This window comes from Ranitomeya variabilis, chromosome 1, assembly GCF_051348905.1.
Source record: "Ranitomeya variabilis isolate aRanVar5 chromosome 1, aRanVar5.hap1, whole genome shotgun sequence".
Classification (NCBI taxonomy): domain Eukaryota; kingdom Metazoa; phylum Chordata; class Amphibia; order Anura; family Dendrobatidae; genus Ranitomeya; species Ranitomeya variabilis.
This window is the reverse complement of record NC_135232.1, coordinates 272,395,479-272,416,564: the sequence shown is the minus strand read 5'-3', so window position 1 is coordinate 272,416,564 and position 21,086 is coordinate 272,395,479. Positions and strand designations below refer to the sequence as shown.

Below are 21,086 nucleotides of genomic sequence, written 5' to 3'. Positions count from 1 at the left end.
GTTTTCAATTCTCATTTCCACAGATATCCTTATGAATCTGCCCAAATTAGTTATACATACAACTTGTGCCCTTCGCACTCTGGCAGTGACTTTGTGCCTAGCTGGGTAGAATTTTTCCATGAGCGACTGGAGGATTACAAATGGAATTATTTAGACCAATACATCTGCTCTGCTGGTTCAGAAGATTTCAGGTAAAAGACATATGTGACAAAGGCTTTTGCTTAGTTAGTAAGGAAAATATTCATGAACTCTCAATGCTCTTACCCTTTTCAGTCTGATTGAGTCGCTGAAATTTTGGCGCACGCGCTTCCTACTTCTCCCCTCTTGTGTGGGACCTACTAAACGGATTACTGAAGGGGAGCAACGATGTGATCTATATGGTGATCGGCCTAGATCGGAACAAGAGGAAGGTCAATTGTTGGATGGCTTTTTGCGATTTGTAGAGGGACTAAATCGCATTCGACGACGTCACAGATCAGACCGAATGATCAGGGTAAAGCTCAAGTAATCTTCTGTAAAGGATCCCAGAACTACATGACTGTCATGTTATTGAAGTTGTATTTTTTTTTTTTATCTAGAAGGGAGCAGGTATGAAAGGTTTACAGCTCCCCCCTCATCCACCAGAACCTCCTGGACCACCAGTTGGAAAGAAAGGAACCTCTGCACTATCAGCTCTGCTAGAGATGGAGGCGAATCAAAAGTAGGTTCTTGGCCTAGTTTATACATCATGTCTAAGGATTGATGACATTAATTCAGTGCTCTCTGTCGAGTACTACGTAGGAGTTTGTCAGAATCCCCAAAAAACAGTATTTCAATGGAGTCATTCACTTGAAATAAGCATATGGAGGCAGTTTGGACACTCTGCTCTTTGTCCTGCCAGTATTTGTCTTTTTCAGACTTGTACAAAAACCTGGCAATTCACTCACTCAAGTGAATGGCTTCGTTAGGGCTCTTTCAAGGTTTCCGTTGGAGAACCCGACACACTGCTCACTGGACATCGTATTAATGTGAATGAAGCCTAACACATGCGTTGACTATTCGCTTTCAGAAGCTTAGGAGAGCAGCAATCTTTAGTGCATGCTGTGAAGACATCATGTCAAGCCACAGACTTTGTTGTCACCCCGACATATGTGGACAGCCCTCGCAAGGTGGGTAAAAAGGTGTAGTATGTGGAAAGAGAATTTTGCATATCTTTCACCATTACTTTTACATTTTGGGTGCGCCTAGTTTTCCAATTCTTGTTGGTCTTTCAAACTTATGGTAGTCTGCTCACTCTGTCACTACCTCTCTTTATGCCTGTCTGCGCTATCGCTTCCCTCTCAGGACGGGACCTTCTTTATGGATTTTGTGCGTAGTCCACGCACTACACCTTCCTTCAACCCACAGGTTAGTGTCTGGTGAAAAAGGAGTTTGCCAGCATACCTTTTTGCATGGACCTGTGTAAGTGTTAGCTATATAATACTGTAATGCCTATGTCCTTATATTTCACTTAATGATGCTCGACAATAACAAGTTTTTCTTATCTTTATATGAAGCGTTTTGTCATTCATATCTTGCATTTTATGTATGTGTGTCATTTAATTTAGTATACAAGAGCATGTTCCAGACAAACACATCATTGGAATAACACATACTTGCATGCCGTGTTTATACTGACATGTGTTATACTTTGCATGTAAGTGTATAGTTGTGCATGTTTCTATATGTGCTTTATACACTATACATACGTCTGAAACATGGAATTTAAGGTCACAGGTGTAGAACATCCAGCCGCTCGCTATCACTATCATTCCATGAAATGTCTGTACTTTCTCAAAATTCCTCTATCCTTATTTAGTGGAATTTCTGCAATACTGAACACCAGATTACGGAAGATGAATTATAGGCCACATAAAATTATAGTGTGGGGTCACAGAGCGCTGAGACTCGAAGAATTTAAAAGTGGAAAAGTAAAAATGTTTTGCGTCTCGAGAAATGGTGATACATATTTTTTTTTTTATTTTTCTATAAACTTCGGGTTTTTTTTTTTTGTTTTTTTTTTTTACTTGTTCCTCTAAAAACAAGCCCTTATATATCGATGTCGACTGGAAAATAAAAAAAAATTATGGCTCTTGGAAGGAGAATAGAAAATGAAATCGCAAAAATGAAAATTCACTGTGGAGGCCTGGGGCTTATGCCTATGAATTTAGAATGGGATATCATAAAAGCTCCCGCAGGTGTAATATGCAGGTGTCCCAACACTTTTGTCCATAAAGTGAACTCACTAACATGAGCAGATAAGCCCATAAAAGTTTTTTTATTCCTGATTATCCCGTCCCAAGTACAGTGCCACATTAGGTGGCTGATGTAATTGTAATGTGAACTTGGGTTGGCCATGCAATTAATAATGAAATGCACTTTGTGAAAAATGACTGGCAGAATGTTTGTACAGAGTAGGGCAATATTACATTTACCTAGTCTGCACCTTTCTTTTTTTTGTCTCTCTGCTGCTTATTCTAAATTTGGAAGCTTTTGATGTCTGGCAGATTTCCATTGACCAAGGCGCATCTCCTTACGCTGATGGGAATAATGCTTTAGTAACAAACAACACCTCCCAGGATAGAGCACTTAACCATGCTGTGGGGAACATGGGAGAACAGCAGCTTCCCTCAGCTGAGTCAAGGTATGACATTACAGTATTTTGGATAAGTAGATTTTGGGTTTTTACCGTAAAATCTTTCTCTGAGCTTTCATTGGGGGACACAGGCACCATGGGTGTATGCTGCTGCCACTAGGAGGCTGACACTATGCTAATAAAAAAAAGTTAGCTCCTCCTCAATAGTGTACCCTCCACCGACCCGGGGCCAAGCTGGTTAGTTAGTATCAAAGCAGTAGGAGAAGCAACCTAACCGGAATTATTAGAAAAAAAGGGTGGGTGCTGTGTCCACCAATGAAAGCTCCGAGAAAGATATTTTACGTTAAGAACCCAAAATCTACTTTTCTCTATCGCTTCATTGGGGTACACAGGAAACCATGGGACGTCCCAAAGCAGTACCCAAGGGTGGGAAGACTACAAGAAGTAGTCAAAAACACGAGCAGATGTGAGAATTGCAGGACAGAGACTGGCCTCTGTAATATGGAAAATACCTTACTACCCAGGCAAAAAATGCCTGGAAGGCAGAAGGAAAGGCAAAAATGTAACAGAGAACAACAGCTTAGAGATCTGTTAATAGGAACCCTAGAAAGAATGCTGCGGGAAGCTGTTCGTCCAGAAGCCGAGAGAAGTAAGGCTATGTGCACACGTCAGGATTTTTTGCGTTTTTTCCGCGTTTTTTCCGCTATAAAACCGCGAAAAAAACGCTAACATATGCCTCCTATTATATACAGTGTATTCCGCATTTTTTGTGCAAATGTTGCGATTTTTTTCCGCGAAAAAATCGCATCGCGGAAAAAAAAAGCAACATGTTCATTAAAAATGCGGAATTGCGGGGATTCCGCACACCTGGGAGTCCATTGATCTGCTTACTTCCCGCACGGGGCTGTGCACACCATGCGGGAAGTAAGCAGATTATGTGCGGTTGGTACCCAGGGTGGAGGAGAGGAGACTCTCCTCCACTGACTGGGCACCATATAATTGGTCCTATACTCCCCTTCGATGTCCCCGCAGTGTTCCCGCCTCACCGCTGCATGCTGCCGCTTCGGTTCCTATAGCTGGTGTGCGGTGAAGGACCTGTGATGACGTCACTGTCTTGTGATTGGTCGTGAGCGGTCACATGACCGCGACGTCATGGAAGGTCCTGCGCGCACACACCAGCTATAGGAAGAGGAACGGACGCCGCTGAGGAGATCGTCTGGGTGAGTATAAGCATTTTTTTTATTTTTTTAATTATTTTTAAACATTCTATCTTTTACTATAGATGCTGCATAAGCTGCATCTATAGTAAAAAGTTGGTCACACTTGTCAAACAGTATGTTTGACAAGTGTGACCAACCTGTCAGTCAGTTTTCCAAGCGATGCTACAGATCGCTTGGAAAACTTTAGCATTCTGCAAGCTAATTACGCTTGCAGAGTGCTAAAAAAACCCCAAAAAAACCCAAAAAAAAAATGCGGATTCCTTGCAGAAAATTTCCGGTTTTCTTCAGGAAATTTCTGCAAGAAATCCGGACGTGTGCACATACCCTAAGGAAGACAAAAGATAATGACTGTCCAGACGCAAACAGGTGAATTTGAGCATCCGAAGAAACTGTTCTCGACGGAAGGAACGCTCAGACGCCTTTGTCCAGTTACTAAGGAATCTGGGAAAATTGCTAGAAAGACAAGAAGGAACGCAGGAAAATGACCGCCACCTGAGGTGGGCTATCCCAAAGACACCCGGTAAAGCCACTAGGAATCAAGGAAGCGTGCACTCCCCACAGGAAAAAGCAAACCAATGAAAAGAGAAACTGGTTTCCCTGAAAGGAAAACAGAGAAGCAGCCCTAAGGGGTTAAGTGACAACTATGATCCTGAATCAACCCAGGGAGGAGAGAAAGGGGGATTCCCTGTGTAGATCGTGTTTACTCCTTGACTGGAGGACCCAGTTTGGATCCTGCGGTTTCACTTGCAGGCCACAAAAAGGATGGAGACCGTTAAATTGAAATAACAAGGAAAAAACTTGAAAGTAGGCTACTGTGAACATACTGGAGAGCAAAACACTGAGTCCGTACCGAAGGAAACCTCGTGTAGTACTCAGAATCTCTTCAGAGCGATTCGGGTTCTGTTTCATCAACAAGCGGCTCATAAAAAAAGAACTGTCTGAAGAGACAACCCCCTTGCCTGTCTAAGTAGGTAGAACGTAGACTGCCATGGATAACTCCACAGACTCGGATCAATCAGGAAGCTAAACTCAAGCATACTGGGATGAGGATAGTCATAAGGGACAATGGAAATAGTTGTCAAGATTGGCATTGGAATAGTGTATGAGAAGTCGAGCCTGAAAAGAAAGATGGATACAGCCCTACTCCGAACAGGGAGAAATTGGGGGGAAAAGCCCCTGAAGAACTGAAGTATGTCACATCCATGTGAGGAGACCAGCCAAATCCATGGAAAGTTGACCTTGGGAAGCAGCACATAGCATCCAGAATAAAACGACTGACGAAAGGAACAACCATCATTATGACGTTCTGGGTGACCTAATCGGTCCTGGACTATCTGGGACAGGGCAAGGATTCTTGTGTGTGGACCCACTTACCTATGCATGAGTCACAACTATTTTTGCCAAAGGACGAAACCTGTTATCATCATTCTCCTCATCCGATCCAGGCCTGGAGCATCCTTCGTACACTGGTCGATGCTTGTGCGGAGTAAGATCCAATCCCTGTAAGAGGGGGAAACTTGTTCTTGCAACTTTCGGAAACCAAATCCCGGAGTTCATAGTTGCTTGTGCTCAAGGCTTTATCTGGTGTCTGTAAGAGTAAACTGACCTACTGGATAGTTACCAGTAGGCTCGAATAACCAAAAGGTGAGGAAAGGCACCTAGGGTGCCGCTTTCAGGGTAAAGTGCAAGGCTGAAAAAACCTAGTCATCCGGTACTTGACACCTGCGTGTCTGATTTACCTGAAAGTGGACTGGCCACTTATGCTGCTGCTGCGAACAACAGTGTGATACATGGTAGAATGTCTGTCCCACTGAAAAAGACCACAGATGTTAATGACCACGAGACTTGTAGTAAAAGGTGTGTCTGACTCATCTGCAAGCGGATTAGTACCGTTGCAACAGCCAACCAGAAGTGATGAATACCAGGTACCTCTGATTTCACTGATTGGTGAGCAGAAGAGAGCGTAGGCAGATGCTGCAAATGACCCTGAGGTACATGATAGAGGGTATTTCTGTCTCACCTGACTATGGGACAGAATACCATGACAGATGCAGCAGTCAACCCCAGGCACGTCTGAATCACTGGAAAGATGGCAGATATCGACTAAATGTATCTGGTAGGTGCCGCCTCTAAATCCCGGATTGCACTTCGGCAATCGAATGTGAGGAACATGAAGGAGAGTGCTTCTGACTCACCTGAATATGATACAGAACACCAGTACCACTGCAGCAGACACGTCTAATGCACTGAAAAGATGACTGCTTCAATCTACCGTAGTGTACATGGTAGGTGTGCTGCAATCTGCTCAGAGTATGAAACACTAAACAAGAAAGAGGATATGCATACTACTGGGATCAACCAGAAAATAATTTTATTAATACAAAAAACACAAAGCAAGGTAGAACATACATTTAAAAACATTTAAAATCCAAAAAACAAACACATGGTCAATACACTATGTGCAAAACCCCCAGCAGATGGAACACAAATACCAACCAGCACCCAATAAATTACAATATATCAAACAAATTTCATTTGTATATACATGTCCAATCAAAAACCGCCCATCTGCTATCGGCTATACCCTACCTATATCCTGCAAATGGACCACACAATAGTGTAAGGAACCGGACACAAATTTCATATCCTAGGCATAGTTACCAAAGTCGTGCCCCACCAAGGCATGTGCCATGAGGTAGTTAATAGGCGTAACCCCCAAACCTGGGAGCAAAGCAAATACTAAGGTCCAGGATCCCAAAAATAAAACTCACAAAGATAGGCGCCAGGTAGAGATGCAGCAGTAAAGATACTAGTAAAGGTGCTCGTGCTGGGGGGGCGTGAAGACCCCACGTGTATCGACGCCATGTAAACGTCTTCATCAGGGGAGATATCTCCCCTGATGAAGACGTTTACATAGCGTCGATACGCGTGGGGTCTTCACGCCTGCTGCATCTCTACCTGGCGCCTATCTTTGTGAGTTTTATTTTTGGGATCCTGGACCTTAGTATTTGCTTTGCTCCCAGGTTTGGGGGTTACGCCTATTAACTACCTCATGGCACATGCCTTGGTGGGGCACGACTTTGGTAACTATGCCTAGGATATGAAATTTGTGTCCGGTTCCTTACACTATTGTGTGGTCCATTTGCAGGATATAGGTAGGGTATAGCCGATAGCAGATGGGCGGTTTTTGATTGGACATGTATATACAAATGCCATTTGTTTGATATATTGTAATTTATTGGGTGCTGGTTGGTATTTGTGTTCCATCTGCTGGGGGTTTTGCACATAGTGTATTGACCATGTGTTTGTTTTTTGGATTTTAAATGTTTTTAAATGTATGTTCTACCTTGCTTTGTGTTTTTTGTATTAACCCCTTCACCCCCGGAGCTTTTTCCGTTTTCGTTTTTCGCTCCCCTCCTTCCCAGAGCCATAACTTTTTTATTTTTCCGTCAATTTGGCCATGTGAGGGCTTATTTTTTGCGGGACGAGTTGTACTTTTGAACGACATCATTGGTTTTAGCATGTCGTGTACTAGAAAACGGGAAAAAAATTCCAAGTGCAGTGAAATTGCAAAAAAAGTGCAATCCCACACTTGTTTTTTGCTTGCCTATTTTGCTAGGTTCACTAAATGCTAAAACTGACCTGCCATTATGATTCTCCAGGTCAGTACGAGTTCATAGACACCTAACATGACTAGGTTATTTTTCACCTAAGTGGTGAAAAAAAATTCCAAACTTTGCAAAAAACAAAACAAAACAAAATTGCGCCATTTTCCGATACCCGTAGCGTCTCCATTTTTCGTGATCTGGGGTCAGGTGAGGGCTTATTTTTTGCATGCCGAGCTGGCATTTTTAATGATAGCATTTTGGTGTAGATACGTTCTTTTGATCACCCGTTATTGCATTTTAATGCAATGTCGTGGCGACCAAAAAAACGTAAATCTGGCGTTTCGAATTTTTTTCTCATTACGCCATTTAGCGATCAGGTTAATGCTTTTTTTTTATTGATAGATCGGGCGATTCTGAACGCGGCGATACCAAATATGTGTAGGTTGGGGGTTTTTTTTATTGATTTATTTTGATTGGGGCGAAAGGGGGGTGATTTAAACTTTTATATTTTTTTTATTTTTTTCACATTTTTAAAAACTTTTTTTTTTTACTTTTGCCATGCTTCTATAGCCTCCATGGGAGGCTAGAAGCAGGCACAGCCCGATCGGCTCTGCTACATAACAGCGATCATAAGATCGCTGCTATATAGCAGAATTGCAGGTGTGCTGTGAGCGCCGACCACAGGGGGGCGCTCACAGCCACCGGCAATCAGTAACCATAGAGGTCTCAAGGACCTCTATGGTTACAATGGAGGAGCATCGCCGACCCCCGATCATGTGACTGGGGTCGGCGATGCGCTCATATCCGGCCGCACGGCCGGATGCGGTAGTTAAATGCCGCTGTCTGCGTTTGACAGCGGCATTTAACTAGTTAATAGCGGCGGGTGATCGCGATTTCACCCGCCGCTATTGCGCGCACATGTCAGCTGTAAAAAACAGCTGACATGTCGCGACTTTGATGTGCGCTCACCGCCGGAGCGCACATCAAAGCGGGGGTCCCGACATGTGACGTACTATTCCGTCACATGTAAAATTATTTTCTGGTTGATCCCAGTAGTATGCATATCCTCTTTCTTGTTTAGTGTTTCATGCTTCTTATATATGCATATGGTTGATCCCGATTTTTTCATTTTTTGTGGTGCCCGCTACACCTCTTCTTGTGTACAATCTGCTCAGAGTATCCTGCAACTGACTCACCGTGGAGAGAACCCTGGAGAAAGAGTATTGGAGAGAGCAGATTCTGTGTTGCGGTCCAGGTCTGGATACCCGATGGCATTAGTCAGAATAAAAGTCTTGCGTCTGGCTGTGTAGTAAGCCGCACCACGAAGTCTGTCTTGAAATATGTCCTGTCCTATCATCTCTCCTGAAGGTAGAACAGCCAGCTAGGGATCAGAGGGACTAAACTCTACTGTCTCCTGAGTTCAAACCCTTGAGCCAGCGATTTGTGGTCAGCTTTTTTTTTTTTGTCCACTGAGCCACAGCAGACACTGCTGGAGGATACCGTCTTTTCTCAGGAGGAAGTCGGTCCAAAACACTGCAGTAGTGAAGGGCTAGGAGAAGCTCACCTCTGCCTAGAGCAGTGTAACACTGGCATAAAGGAGAGGGGTTGCATGGAGATGCAGGAGGAGTGCCTGTGTTACCTTGAGAAATCGCCGCCTTCTGGGTCCAGGTGTCGGCAGATGGCGACTGTAAGAAGGGAGAGAAGGACCTTCAAATAAAAAATAAGGGCGCACAGCTTCTGTGCCACTGAGGGAGGAAGGGGAGCATGCCTGCAACGGACGGGAGAAAAGCTAACCAATGCGACTATGCCACACTGAAGTCGGGATCTAAATTAGTAAAGCAGGCCGGTGAGACGGGAGCAGCATGCAGCTTAAAAATGCAGCGAAAAAAAACTGTGCCCATCGTTCCTGCCTCAAGTAGCTCCCACAAAGGGGGCCTATAGACCCAAAGGACTAACTATCCCTTTGGGAGCCTGCTACAAGGAAACCCCACCCAGAGGTATAAGACTATTCTAACCCTCAGACTCTATGGAAAAAAAAGGACACAGGGGAAGGTGAGGGGAAACAAAACATCCCTTAGCTTCTTCTCAGCTCCTCAGAAAAGAAGGAAGGAAAAGGAAGTACCTCTACATTCCTGATAGCATCCTTAGATGTCCGAGCCTTCAGGGGTCGTGGGACGTCCATACCTCCTGAAACCCACAGGCTCTGGTGGGTGAGTGGTTAGGAGACGGGGCCAGGACCGATGTTCATATCACCTAAACACGCTTCATGTGTTAGGGGTTGAGGTTCTGCCGGCTAGACCTTTGAGGATACGTGGTGGCAGTACATTCCGTACTCAAAAGTCTCTACGTGGGAGTACAGTTGTGACTGTTCACACTGTATCCCTCCAGAGGTAAGAAGATCCATCTGAAAAGAAATAACGAAAGCTGAGGTAGATATGGGTCTAGTTAACGACCCGTGTCCATCTCCTACTGACACTAAGCTAAACTGACCAGCATGGCCCCGGTCGGTGGGGTGTACACTACTGAGGAGGAGCTAACATTTTTATTTGCATAGTGGCAGCCTCCTAGTGGCAGCAGCATACACCTATGGTTTCCTGTGTCCCCCAATGAAGAGATAGAGAAATGGGATTTAATAAAATTTGTTTCTAACCCTTATAATTTTTTGTTAGTGCGTCACAGGTGTCTGGTGGTCCGAGCACGCTGCCTTCCAGTGCAAGCTTAAGTGAGATTCTGGAAGCTATGAAACACCCTAGGTAGGTGCCTCAAGTCCTGGGATAAAAAATGGAATTTAGATAACTTTTTGTTCTAAATACAAGACAATCTTTATGGATCTGTTCAGATGTCTTAGTGATGCCATTATGTAGTTTTAAATAAAACTGTTTTTATTGGCTGTTTCATACTTGACCCATAAAGTGTTATTCAGTTCTTTAGCACATAAAATGTGCAAATTATGGTGCATGTGAAATTTATACACTCATTTGCAACTTTCACAGAATTTTTAATTTTTTTTTTTAATTAAGTGAAGCTTGATGACCTATACGTAACCTTAGGTCTCATTTCTTGTTTTGTCATACTTGTGCTGTCAGTATTTTTCACTGCAGCACACTGACACATTATATGGCATCCGTGCAGAGTCAATCACAGTCACAGTAGCTGCTCCAGGCACGCCTCTGTGACTGAAAGCCAGCGGCTCACAAGAGGAATAAACTTAATTTCCTCCCAGTTGAGTAAGGCAGACAGGCAGCATCAGAACTCTATTAATATGCAGAATAATCTAATATATGCAGGTTAATATTTTAAACAACAGGATCACTTTAATTTCCCCGTTGGTTGTACTGTAGGAAACTGTAAGTCATTAATGATGGAACACTTTATCAGCTTATTGCCAGAGGTTTTATAAGACAACCAAACCTTATTTAAATTGGCACATCAGTGTGATGACCTGGTCTAATAATAGACTAGAAACTGCCAAATGAGAGGTGAAAATGAATCATTTTTGATTCTATGAAGTCACACAGATCACATGAGCAACTAGAAAGTATTATTTAACATATGCGTCATAATTCCTCATAAACAGAAAAATTATTTTTGACGAGCTTCAGATTAGCTCCGGAAATCCGGTATTGAACCACCTGGCTCGGTAATGACTTTAAATGGGCGTTACGTCTGGATAGAGCAATCTTCAGGATCAATTCCATAAATCTGTCCAATGTACCACACGAGATACATAAACATGTCGACATGAAAATTGTGCTCCATGTATGCTGAGGCAAATGGTAGTCAGTGTTATCTGCTAAAATGAGTAGGATATCAATAAATTATGTGGATCTGAGACGTTCAGAGGTATCCAGTAGCTAAAGTAGTATATACAGTGTCCCAGTGACATGAGCAAGCCAATTTGCCCCTTTTTATAGTACTGTATTGTATCATCTCAATGTAGCCATGTGCAGTTTTAATAAGAAATGAGATTTAATGTCAGAAAGCATTCTAGTTTGTGTTTTTCTCTTAGTACCGGTATTTCGCTGCTGTCTGAACAGAAGGGTCTGCCTCCATGCTGCTTTATCAGTGCTGAGGTTGTACACTGGCTGGTCAATAACATAAGCTGGGTGCAGAGTCAGGTGATGGCCATGGACATCATGCAAGTAAGAAACCTATTTTCCTATGACCACTACTAACACACTTTTGAGATGGTCTTTTCTCACAGCTCTGCTTAATGTTTTGCAGAAGATGCTGGATGATCAGTACATAATGCATGCCTCAGGTGAAACCCTAAGAACCTTCATTTACGGATTTTACCTTTATAGGATTTCTCCTGAAAAAGATCCTGATAAAGGTAGTAACATGATCATCTGATTCAGTAGTGGATTACTCCAGAATTTACATTTATTTTCTGGCTTACAGTCACTGTCTATCTTTATACAATTGTTCTAAACTGTTTCTTTGTCATAGCAGCATCAAACCTGCCACAGCCGAGCACATGGCATTCTGCTGCAATGGAAGATTTTACTGCTTTCCAGCGGAAATGGGTTGAGGTGGCACTAGTGGAAGAGGAACTACTACATTCTGAACTCCCACCATTTTTGTTGCCTTGGTTGCCCAGTCGACCTGCCTCTTATGCAAGTAGGCACAGCTCTTTCAGCCGCAGCTTCGGAGGAAGGAGCCAGGCCGCAGCGCTGCTAGGTAGCTGCCCGTAGCGGGCAGAGGAGCTGATGGAGTGCTAGGTCCAAGAGAATGATCTCCTGTGGACCATCTGTTGCCTTGATATGTTGTGTGGTTAACATAAAAACTAGTTTTATACTTTTTTTTTTTTTTATTCAAATAGTCCAAACACTTAGTATAAAAAAGGCTCTCCTCCAGACAATGACATACCAGCGTCAATATCACTACCAAAATTTAGTCTTTACATTTATAAACAATTTAATAGATAATGAAAGTCCAGGTGATCTGCCATCTGATCTGATGCAAGGATTTGTAGTAAAGGCTGGAGTATGATCGTTTCTTCTTTAAAAGCTGCTTTGTTGTAATCCAACATTTTTCTACATCCTCTATTTCATGTAACTATTGAAGGAAAGCAAACTAGACTAAAACTTCCAACATTCCTGTGTCCATGTGATATCATTGGTTCCCCTCTTGGTTGACTGGCTGTAATAGCATCTCCAGCAGCTCCTCCCCACCGGGTATCATGTAACCTGCATGCAATGCATTCATCCAGCTAGAGCATTGGAACAAGCTCTGTTACCAGTTTCCTAACCTCTCACTTTTGGGTGTTTCTACCATATGAATATGACAGCTTTGATTTGGACTCCTTACATGTTTAATTGTGACCTGTGAATAATGATTAGAACCTACAGCCTGCCTGCTGTCCTGCATGCTTGCTTTAGTTAGTGCATGCTTTATAGAGTAAGCTGCATGAAGCTATTCCCCTCTTGTCTTGGTTTCCTGCCTTTGTTTTTTTTCTGTGTTTTTTTTCCCCCTTTTCTTTTTTTTTTTTTTCTCCTTTATCATAGACAGCAATATAGTATTTCATAGAAAAAAATTCTGATCTATGTTTGCCTTGTATAGCTGCTACTGTTCCAGAACAGAGGACGGTAACTTTGGATGTGGATGTTAACAACCGCACTGACCGGTTGGAGTGGTGTAGCTGCTATTACCATGGCAATTTCTCCCTAACCGCTGCCTTCGAGGTTAAGCTGCACTGGATGGCAGCAACTGCTGCGGTGCTTTTTGAGATGGTGAGCAGATTGACCTGCCTGTGAAAGCCTCCTTCTGTTTGTGATATATAGCTACCTGTCCGTTATTAAACTCTTATTTCCTCATTCCTCTGTAGGTTCAGGGTTGGCACAGAAAAGCTACCTCTTGTGGTTTCCTCCTTGTACCAGTTCTCGAGGGTCCTTTTGCTTTACCAAGTTATCTGTATGGTGATCCACTGCGAGCTCAACTCTTCATTCCTCTCAACATTAACTGCTTGCTGAAAGCAGAGAGTGACCATCTATTTGAAGGTATGAAACAGAAGATGATTTTTTCTATGGATTATCTATCACTTGTACGTCCTCCTTGTGACGAGCACTAGTGATGAATGAACGCCCACGGATCATGTCTTATCCGAGCACGCTCGGGTGTTAGCCGAGCATCTAGGAGTGCTCATATATTATGTTAGAGACCCTGCAGCTGCATGATTTGCTGATGTTAGGCAGCCTCAGCACGTGTGGGGATTGCCTGTTTGTTAGGGGATCCCCAAATGTGTTGAGGCTGTATAACAGCCACAAATCATACAGATCTAATATACGAGCGCTCCCAGATGCTCGGATAAGACATTATCTGAGCATGTTCGCTCATCTCTAACGAGCACTAATGAAACAGTCCATCACAGTGTTATATCAAATAGTAATGGATCTTTGGCACCTAGACTTCAACCCCTTAAGGACCTGTCGTTGTTTCTTTTTTGCACTTTCATTTTTTTCCTCAACTTGTAAGAGCTATAATTTTATGTTTATTTTTCTGCCGACATAGTCGTATGAAGTCTTGTTTTTTTTGAAGGGCAATTTGTACTTTTGAGTGACACCATTAATTTATACATTCATAGTAATAAAAAAAATCCAAGTATGATGAAATTGTAAAAAGAAAAATGCAATTACAGAAATATTTTTGGGGGTTTGTTTTTATGGTGTTCATTGTGGGGTAAAATTGACCTGGCATTATGGTTCTCCAGGTCAGTATGGTTATGGTGATGTCAAATTGCATTTTTTTATTTAAAGCGTACCTGTCATCAGTTTTGGCCAATGTGAAGTAAGGCCACCACCTTTTGGGCTGATATACAGCATTCTTTAATACTGTATATCTGCCCCCATCGCGATCTGTAAGAGAAGAAAAATAACTTTTATTATAGTCACCTGCAGAGTGGTCCGGTCCGAGGGGGTGTCACAGGTCTTGGTGCGGCGTCTCCCATCTTCTTACAATCGCCGTCCTCCTGCTTGCTTCATGTGGATGATGTGTCCCCACGTCACCACACAGTCACTCCTGCGCAGGTGAACTTCGCTGACCTGTTGAGGGCAGAGCAAAGTACTGCAGTGCGCAGGTGCCGGGGTTCTTTGACCTTTCCCAGCGCCTGCACATTCCAGTACTTTGCCCTCAACAGGTCAGAGAAGTACGCCTGCGCAGGAGTGGGATGGTGGGGAGATTGTGTGGATGACATAGGGACATGAAGCAAGCAGGTGGACGGCGATCGTAAGAAGATGGGAGGTGCTGGACCAAGACCTGCAACACCCCTTGGACTGGACCGCCCTGCAGGCGCAAGTGTAATAAGTTATTTTTCTTCTCTTACAGGCCGAATTGGGAGCTGATATACAGCACTATACAGTGGGAATAAAAAGTATTTAGTCAGCGACCAATTGTGCAAGTTCTCCCACTTACAAAGATGACAGAGGCCTGTAATTGACATTATAGGTAGACCACAACTATGAGAGTCAAAATGAGAAAACAAATCCAGAAAATCACCTTGTCTGATTTGGCAAGATTTGTTTTGCAAATTGTGGTGGAAAATAAGTATTTGGTCATTAACAAAAGTTCATCTCAATATTTTGTTATATATCCTTTGTTGGCACAAGGTTGGCACACACTATTGGTGGTATGTTGGCCCATTCTTCCATGCAGATCTAGAGCAGTAATGTTTTGGGCCTGTCGCTGGGCAACACGGACTTTCAACTCCCTCCAAAGGTTTTCTATAGGGTTGAGATCTGGAGACTGGCTAAGGCTACTTTCACTCTAGCGTCGGGCTCGACCCGTCGCAGTGCGTCGGGCCGAGGTTACCGACGCTAGTGTTCTTTGTGCCGCACAACGGGGGCAGCGGATGCATTTTTCCAGCGCATCCGCTGCCCCATTGGGAGGTGCGGGGAGGTGGGGGCGGAGTTCCGGCCGCGCATGCGCGGTCGGAAAAGGCGGACCGTCGGCAGCAAAAAAGTTACATGTAACGTTTTTTGCTCCCGGCGGACCGCCACAACACGGCGCAACCGTCTCACGACGGTTGCGACGTGTGTCAATGCGTCGCAAATGCGTCGCTTATGTTAGTCAATGGGAAAAAAACGCATCCTGCAAGCACTTTTGCAGGATGCGGTTTTTTGCCAAAACGACGCATTGCGACGTATTGAAAAAAACGCTAGTGTGAAAGTAGCCTAAGCCACTCCAGGACCTTCATATGCTTCTTACGAAGCCACTCCTTCGTTGCCCTGCCAGTGTGCTTGGGATCATTATCATGCTCAAATACCCATCCACGTTTCATCTTCAATGCCCTTGCTGATGGAAGGAGGTTTGCACTCAAAATTTCACAATACATGTCCCCATTCATTCTTTCATGTACACGGATCAGTTGTCCTGGTCCCTTTGCAGAGAAACAGCCCCAAAGCATGATGTTGCCACCCCCATGCTTCACAGTAGGTAAGGTGTTCTTTGGATGCAACTCAGCATTCTGTTTCTACCAAATAGTTCTACTTTGGTTTCATCAGACCATATGACATTCTCCCAATACTCTTCTTGATAATCCAAATGCTCTCTAGCAAACTTCAGACGGGCCTTGACATGTACTGGCTTAAGCAGGGGGACACGTCTGGCACTCAGGATCTGAGACCCTGGCTGCGTAGTGTTACTGATGGTAGCCTTTGTTACGGTGGTCCCAGGTCTATGCAGGTCATTCACTAGGTCCTCCCATGTGGTTCTGGGATTTTTGCTCACCGTTCTTGTGATCATTTTGACTCCATGAGGTGAGATCTTGCATTGAGCCCCAGATCAAGGGAGATTATCAGTGGTCTTGTATGTCTTCCATTTTCTTATTATTGCTCCCACAGTTGATTTCATTACACCAAGCTGCTTGCCTATTGCAGATTCAATCTTCTCAGCCTGGTGCAGGGCTACAATTTTGTTTCAGGTGTCCTTCTACAGCTGTTTGGTCTTCACCATAGTGGAGTTTGGAGTGTGACTGTTTACTACAGGTAATGAGTGGAGAACAGAGGAGCCTCTTAAAGAAGAAGTTACATATCTGTGAGAGCCAGAAATCTTGCATGTTTTAGGTGACCAAATACTTATTTTCCACCATATTTTGCAAAATAAATCTTGCCAAATCAGACAAGATGATTTTCTGGATTTGTTTTCTCATTTTGACTTTCATAGTTGTGGTCTACCTATGATGTCAATTACAGGCCTCTCTCATCTTTGTAAGTGGGAGAACTTGCATTATTGGTCACTGACTAAATCCTTTTTTTTCCCCACTGTAGAATGCTGTTTATCAGCCCCGAAAGGTGGTGGCCTTACTTCATATCATCCAAAATAGGTGACTGGTTCCCTTTACATGGTGACGTAAAATTAAAAATTGGTAAATAAATAAATAGCTTATGGCTCCATTTTTCTATCGATGAAGCTTTTTTTTGTAATCAAATATTTTTTGCATGACAAGCAGAAATTTTATTGATATTAATTTGGTGTAGATACAACATTTTAATTGCTGTTTACTGCATTTGTTCTGGCATTGCAATGATCGGAAAAATGCAATTCTGCCTTTTTTTATGCTTGGTTTTTAAAAAAAAAAAAATGTCCCGGTTTTCGACTTTTAACAGTCAGCTGAATTAATTTTAAAACTTGATACATCGGACTTTACGGACATAGCGATAACAAATGTTTAACTTTTTTTATATATCTTTACTTGTAATGGAGGAAAATGGTGGTGATTTTATTTATTTTTATTCATTTTTTTTAAAAAACATTTTTTCTTAGTCCCTTGGACAACTTGAACCTGCTACCATCCAAACTGCTATATTATATGCTGCAATACAACAGTATATATTATATATATTGCAGTATATAGGACAAATCATGGTCTCCTATGAAATCCACCGAAAGGCTGGTTGTCTTAGGCGCACGATCATAGCAATCATAGAGCTCTTCAGTGGAGCTCTGGCTGCCATGGCAAATCATCAGCACTCCGTGATCCACACCTCAGCCTAAACATACCTCTTACCACCTTCAGACCGTTTAAATTGTCATCCCCTATGAGTATTGACTACTCATCTTCCACTTCAACAACACAGCATTTATCTGCTGAAGGTCCATGTGGACAGAAACGTTATCCACTAGCTGTTGATCTATGGACTGTAAATAAATTCACCTAGTTTTGCAACATATCCTTTTGAGTGGCGAGTTTCATTACAACTACTGATACAGATTGAAACCCTACTCACCCACTCATCTATCCCCTCTGGAGTGCCGTTAATAATTTTTCTGAGGATAGGTGGAATGTCACAGCCATGGGCTGCTTGCTGTGATTGCCGCTGTCATAGATTAAAAGGCATTTAACATATCGCCAGCAGTGGGCAGAGCTTAACTCCACCCGTGGCTGTTCGAAGATGATGGCTGAATAACCTAGCCATCAACCACTGTGAATGGGGTAGGATCCTCTCCAGAGCTCACTCCATAAATCTGCTACATTCACGTGCTTGTTAAGAAGTTAAACGGAACCTGTCAACAGAAAAAAAACGCTACTGACCTGCTGATATGGGGTTTAATCTTCAGGTTAATAGCATTGCTAACATGCCTGGCGCCTGCACGTAGCTGAACACAGCAACATAGCGTTCTGGTTTCAGTCACGGAGGCGACGCTGGCACTTGTTCAGTCACTGCTCTGATAATAGAGCTGTAACCATGTACCCTGGCCATGGCTGGGACTGGCTCGGCATTAGGGTCAGCTGTCAGTCAGTACCAGAGGTACCTCTACTGTCCCCCCGCTCTGTATTCAGCGCTGCCGGCTATTGAACGCAGGTGAATCGTTATGTGTTCACTGAACCATGCGGATTCACCACCTCCAATACATTCTATTGGTGACATTTCGCTTGTGGAGACTAGCGTCTCCGCAAGAGAAATTGACATGCTGCAGTCTGTAGAGACGTGCCGCATGTCCATCTCCGTGGGTGAGCCGTGAGATTTCTTGAAATCCCATTCACTATGCTGTAACATCTGGACGCTGCACAAGTACGCAGTGTCCAACCCGCAGCGTTTACTGATCATCTGCACATACTCTTACATTTTTTTCATGAAGCGTTTTGGGTTTTTTTTAAACTTTTTTTAGCGTGTTTTGTGGGTGATTTTCTCACTTTTTTTGTTTATTACCGGAATTATGCTATGAATAACACTTTAGCGTTTTATGATGCATGCACCGCTCAAAAACAATGTCTTTCTGGTGCTTCTGCAGCTTTCCCATTGACTTCTATTGTAAAATGTGGAGCCTCTTTGTAGTGTAAAATACCCGAAGAATTAACAGGTCATTTCTTTAAAAAGCTTTGCATTTCAGAAAACTTGACACTAATTAAACTCAATCAACAGGCTGACACTATGAACCACAGGTTATTTTCAAATAGAAATTAATAGGAAGAGCATTGAATCATTTTTTGAGCGATTTTATTTCAGGTCTTTTTTGAGCAGACCAGCTCCAAAAGACACTTAAAAAAGACCCCCTCAATATTCAAACACCCTAACAGACCTCATTGCTCGTGCTAGCTGTACTTATCTTTAAGGGGTTATTCACTACATTTATATCTATGAACTATTCTTAGGATAGGTCATCAATATCAGTTTGGGGGAAGTGTGACAACTGGCATCCTCACCGATCTGCTGCACAGCACAGCTCCATCAACTATATAGTAGCCGAGCACTACAGATCTGCTCCTATTCAAATGAATGTGAGTGAATCTGCAGTACCTCACTTCGGCCACTAAACAGTTCACGGAGCTGTGCTGTGGCGTTCCACAAATGATCACATCAGCTGATCAGTGGGGATACCTGGTTTCGCATCCCCACCAGAATTGATTGAAAACGGCCACTTTAACAACGGTGGTTGTGTCTGCCAATTTTATTTTTGCTTTCGGATTAGGTCAAAATCAGGTGTAATTGTACCAGTACCACAACTGATGTGTGGAATACTGCCATAATGTCACTCTGTTTCTATTAGCAAGCATTATAAATATATATATATATATATATGGATATATACTTAGTCAGGTACATAAATATTTGGACAGTGACTGAAGCTTCGTGATTTCAGCTCTGTGCAGCAAATAAGCCACATGGAAACATACCCTAAAGCACCGTCCAATCAACCTTTTTGGCATTTGGTTGAATCTGAGCAGAAAGTATAGCTCTGTACACTTCAGAATTCATCCGGCTGCTTCTGTCGTAAGTCGCATCATCAATAAACACTAGTGACCCAGTGACTAGTGATTAAATGGGTAGTATAAGAATATAAACGGTCATATTAAGAACGCTATAACTATATATGCCTTCAGGGAAACATGGAATACAGCTGGGGACACTGGGCTCAGGATCTACAAGTACTTCTCACAAAATTATAATATCATCAAAAAGTTTATTTATTTTAGTTCATCAATACAAAATGTGAAACTCCTATATTATAGTCATTACAAACAGTGATCTATTTCAAGTGTTTATTTCTGTTAATGTTGATGATTATGGCTTACTGCCAATGAAAACCCAAAAGTCATTATCTCTGTAAATTAGAATAACAAAAAACACCTAAAAAGGTCCCTTAGTCTATTTCAGTAGGCTCCACAATCATGGGGAAGACTGCGGACTTGACAATGACCAGAAGGCAGTCATTGATACACTCCACAAGGAGAGTAAGCCACAAAAAGTCATTTCTTAAGAAGCTGGCTGTTCACAGAGTGCTGTATCCAAGCATATTAACAGAAAGTTGAGTGGAAGGGAAAAGTGTGGTAGAAAAAGGTGCACAAGCACCCCGGATAACCGCAGCCTTGAAAGGATTGATAAGAAAAGGCCATTCAAAAATATGGTGGACTCTGGAGTGGACTGCTGCTGGAGTCATTGCTTCAAGAGCCACCACACAGACGTATCCAGGACATGGACTACAAGTGTTGCATTTCTTGTGTCAAGCCACTCATGACCAATAGACAACGCCAGAAGCATCTTACCTGAGCCAAGGACAAAAAGAACTGGACTGTTGCTCAGTGGTCCAATGTGCTGTTTTTAGATAAAAGTACATTTTGTATTCAATTTGGAAATCAAGGTCCTTGAGTCTGGAGGAAGAGTGGAGAGGGACACAATCCAAGCTGCTTGAGGTCTAGTGTGAAGTTTCCACAATCAGTGATGGTTTGGGGAGCCATGTCATCTGCTGGTGTAGGTCCACTGTGTTTTATCAAGACCAAAGTCAGCACAGCAGTCTACCAGGAAATTTTAGATCAATTCATTCTTCTCTCTGCCAACAAGCTGTTTGAAGATGGAAATTTAATTCTCCAGCAGGACTTGGCACCTGTCCACACTATCAAAAGTACCAATACCTGGTTTAAAAACAACAGTATCACTGTGCTTGATTGGCCAGCAAACTCGCCTGATCTTAACCCCATAGAGAATCTATGGGGTATTATCAAGAGGAAGATGAGAGACACCAGACTGAATAATGCAGATGAGCTTTGAGGCTGTATAAAAGCAACCTGGGCTTCCATAACACCTCAGCAGTGCCACAGGCTGATGGCCACAATGCCACGCTGCATTGATGCAGTAATTGATGCAAAATGAGCCCCGACCGAGTATTGAGTGCATTCACTGAACATACATTTCAGTAGGCCAACATTTC

The 21,086-nt window shown here is 42.9% G+C and overlaps 1 protein-coding gene across 11 annotated transcripts in view; it reads left to right on the top strand.

The window, feature by feature from the left end:
* Positions 1–21,086, top strand: part of DEPDC5 (DEP domain containing 5, GATOR1 subcomplex subunit) — a 171,723-nt gene that overhangs the window by 145,302 nt on the left and 5,335 nt on the right. For 5 of the 11 annotated variants that reach the window (XM_077294177.1, XM_077294169.1, XM_077294150.1 and 2 more), the window contains 12 exons: positions 24–191; positions 274–493; positions 579–700; positions 1,049–1,148; positions 1,324–1,386; positions 2,526–2,662; positions 10,112–10,195; positions 11,452–11,584; positions 11,667–11,775; positions 11,892–12,122; positions 13,005–13,174; positions 13,270–13,441. In XM_077294177.1, coding sequence (XP_077150292.1) covers positions 24–191; positions 274–493; positions 579–700; positions 1,049–1,148; positions 1,324–1,386; positions 2,526–2,662; positions 10,112–10,195; positions 11,452–11,584; positions 11,667–11,775; positions 11,892–12,122; positions 13,005–13,174; positions 13,270–13,441 — 1,709 coding nt within the window. Of the gene's footprint in view, positions 1–23; positions 192–273; positions 494–578; positions 701–1,048; positions 1,149–1,323; positions 1,387–2,508; positions 2,663–10,111; positions 10,196–11,451; positions 11,585–11,666; positions 11,776–11,891; positions 12,123–13,004; positions 13,175–13,269; positions 13,442–21,086 lie in introns of all 11 variants that reach the window. The other 6 variants (XM_077294210.1, XM_077294133.1, XM_077294186.1 and 3 more) reach the window with 4 other exon arrangements.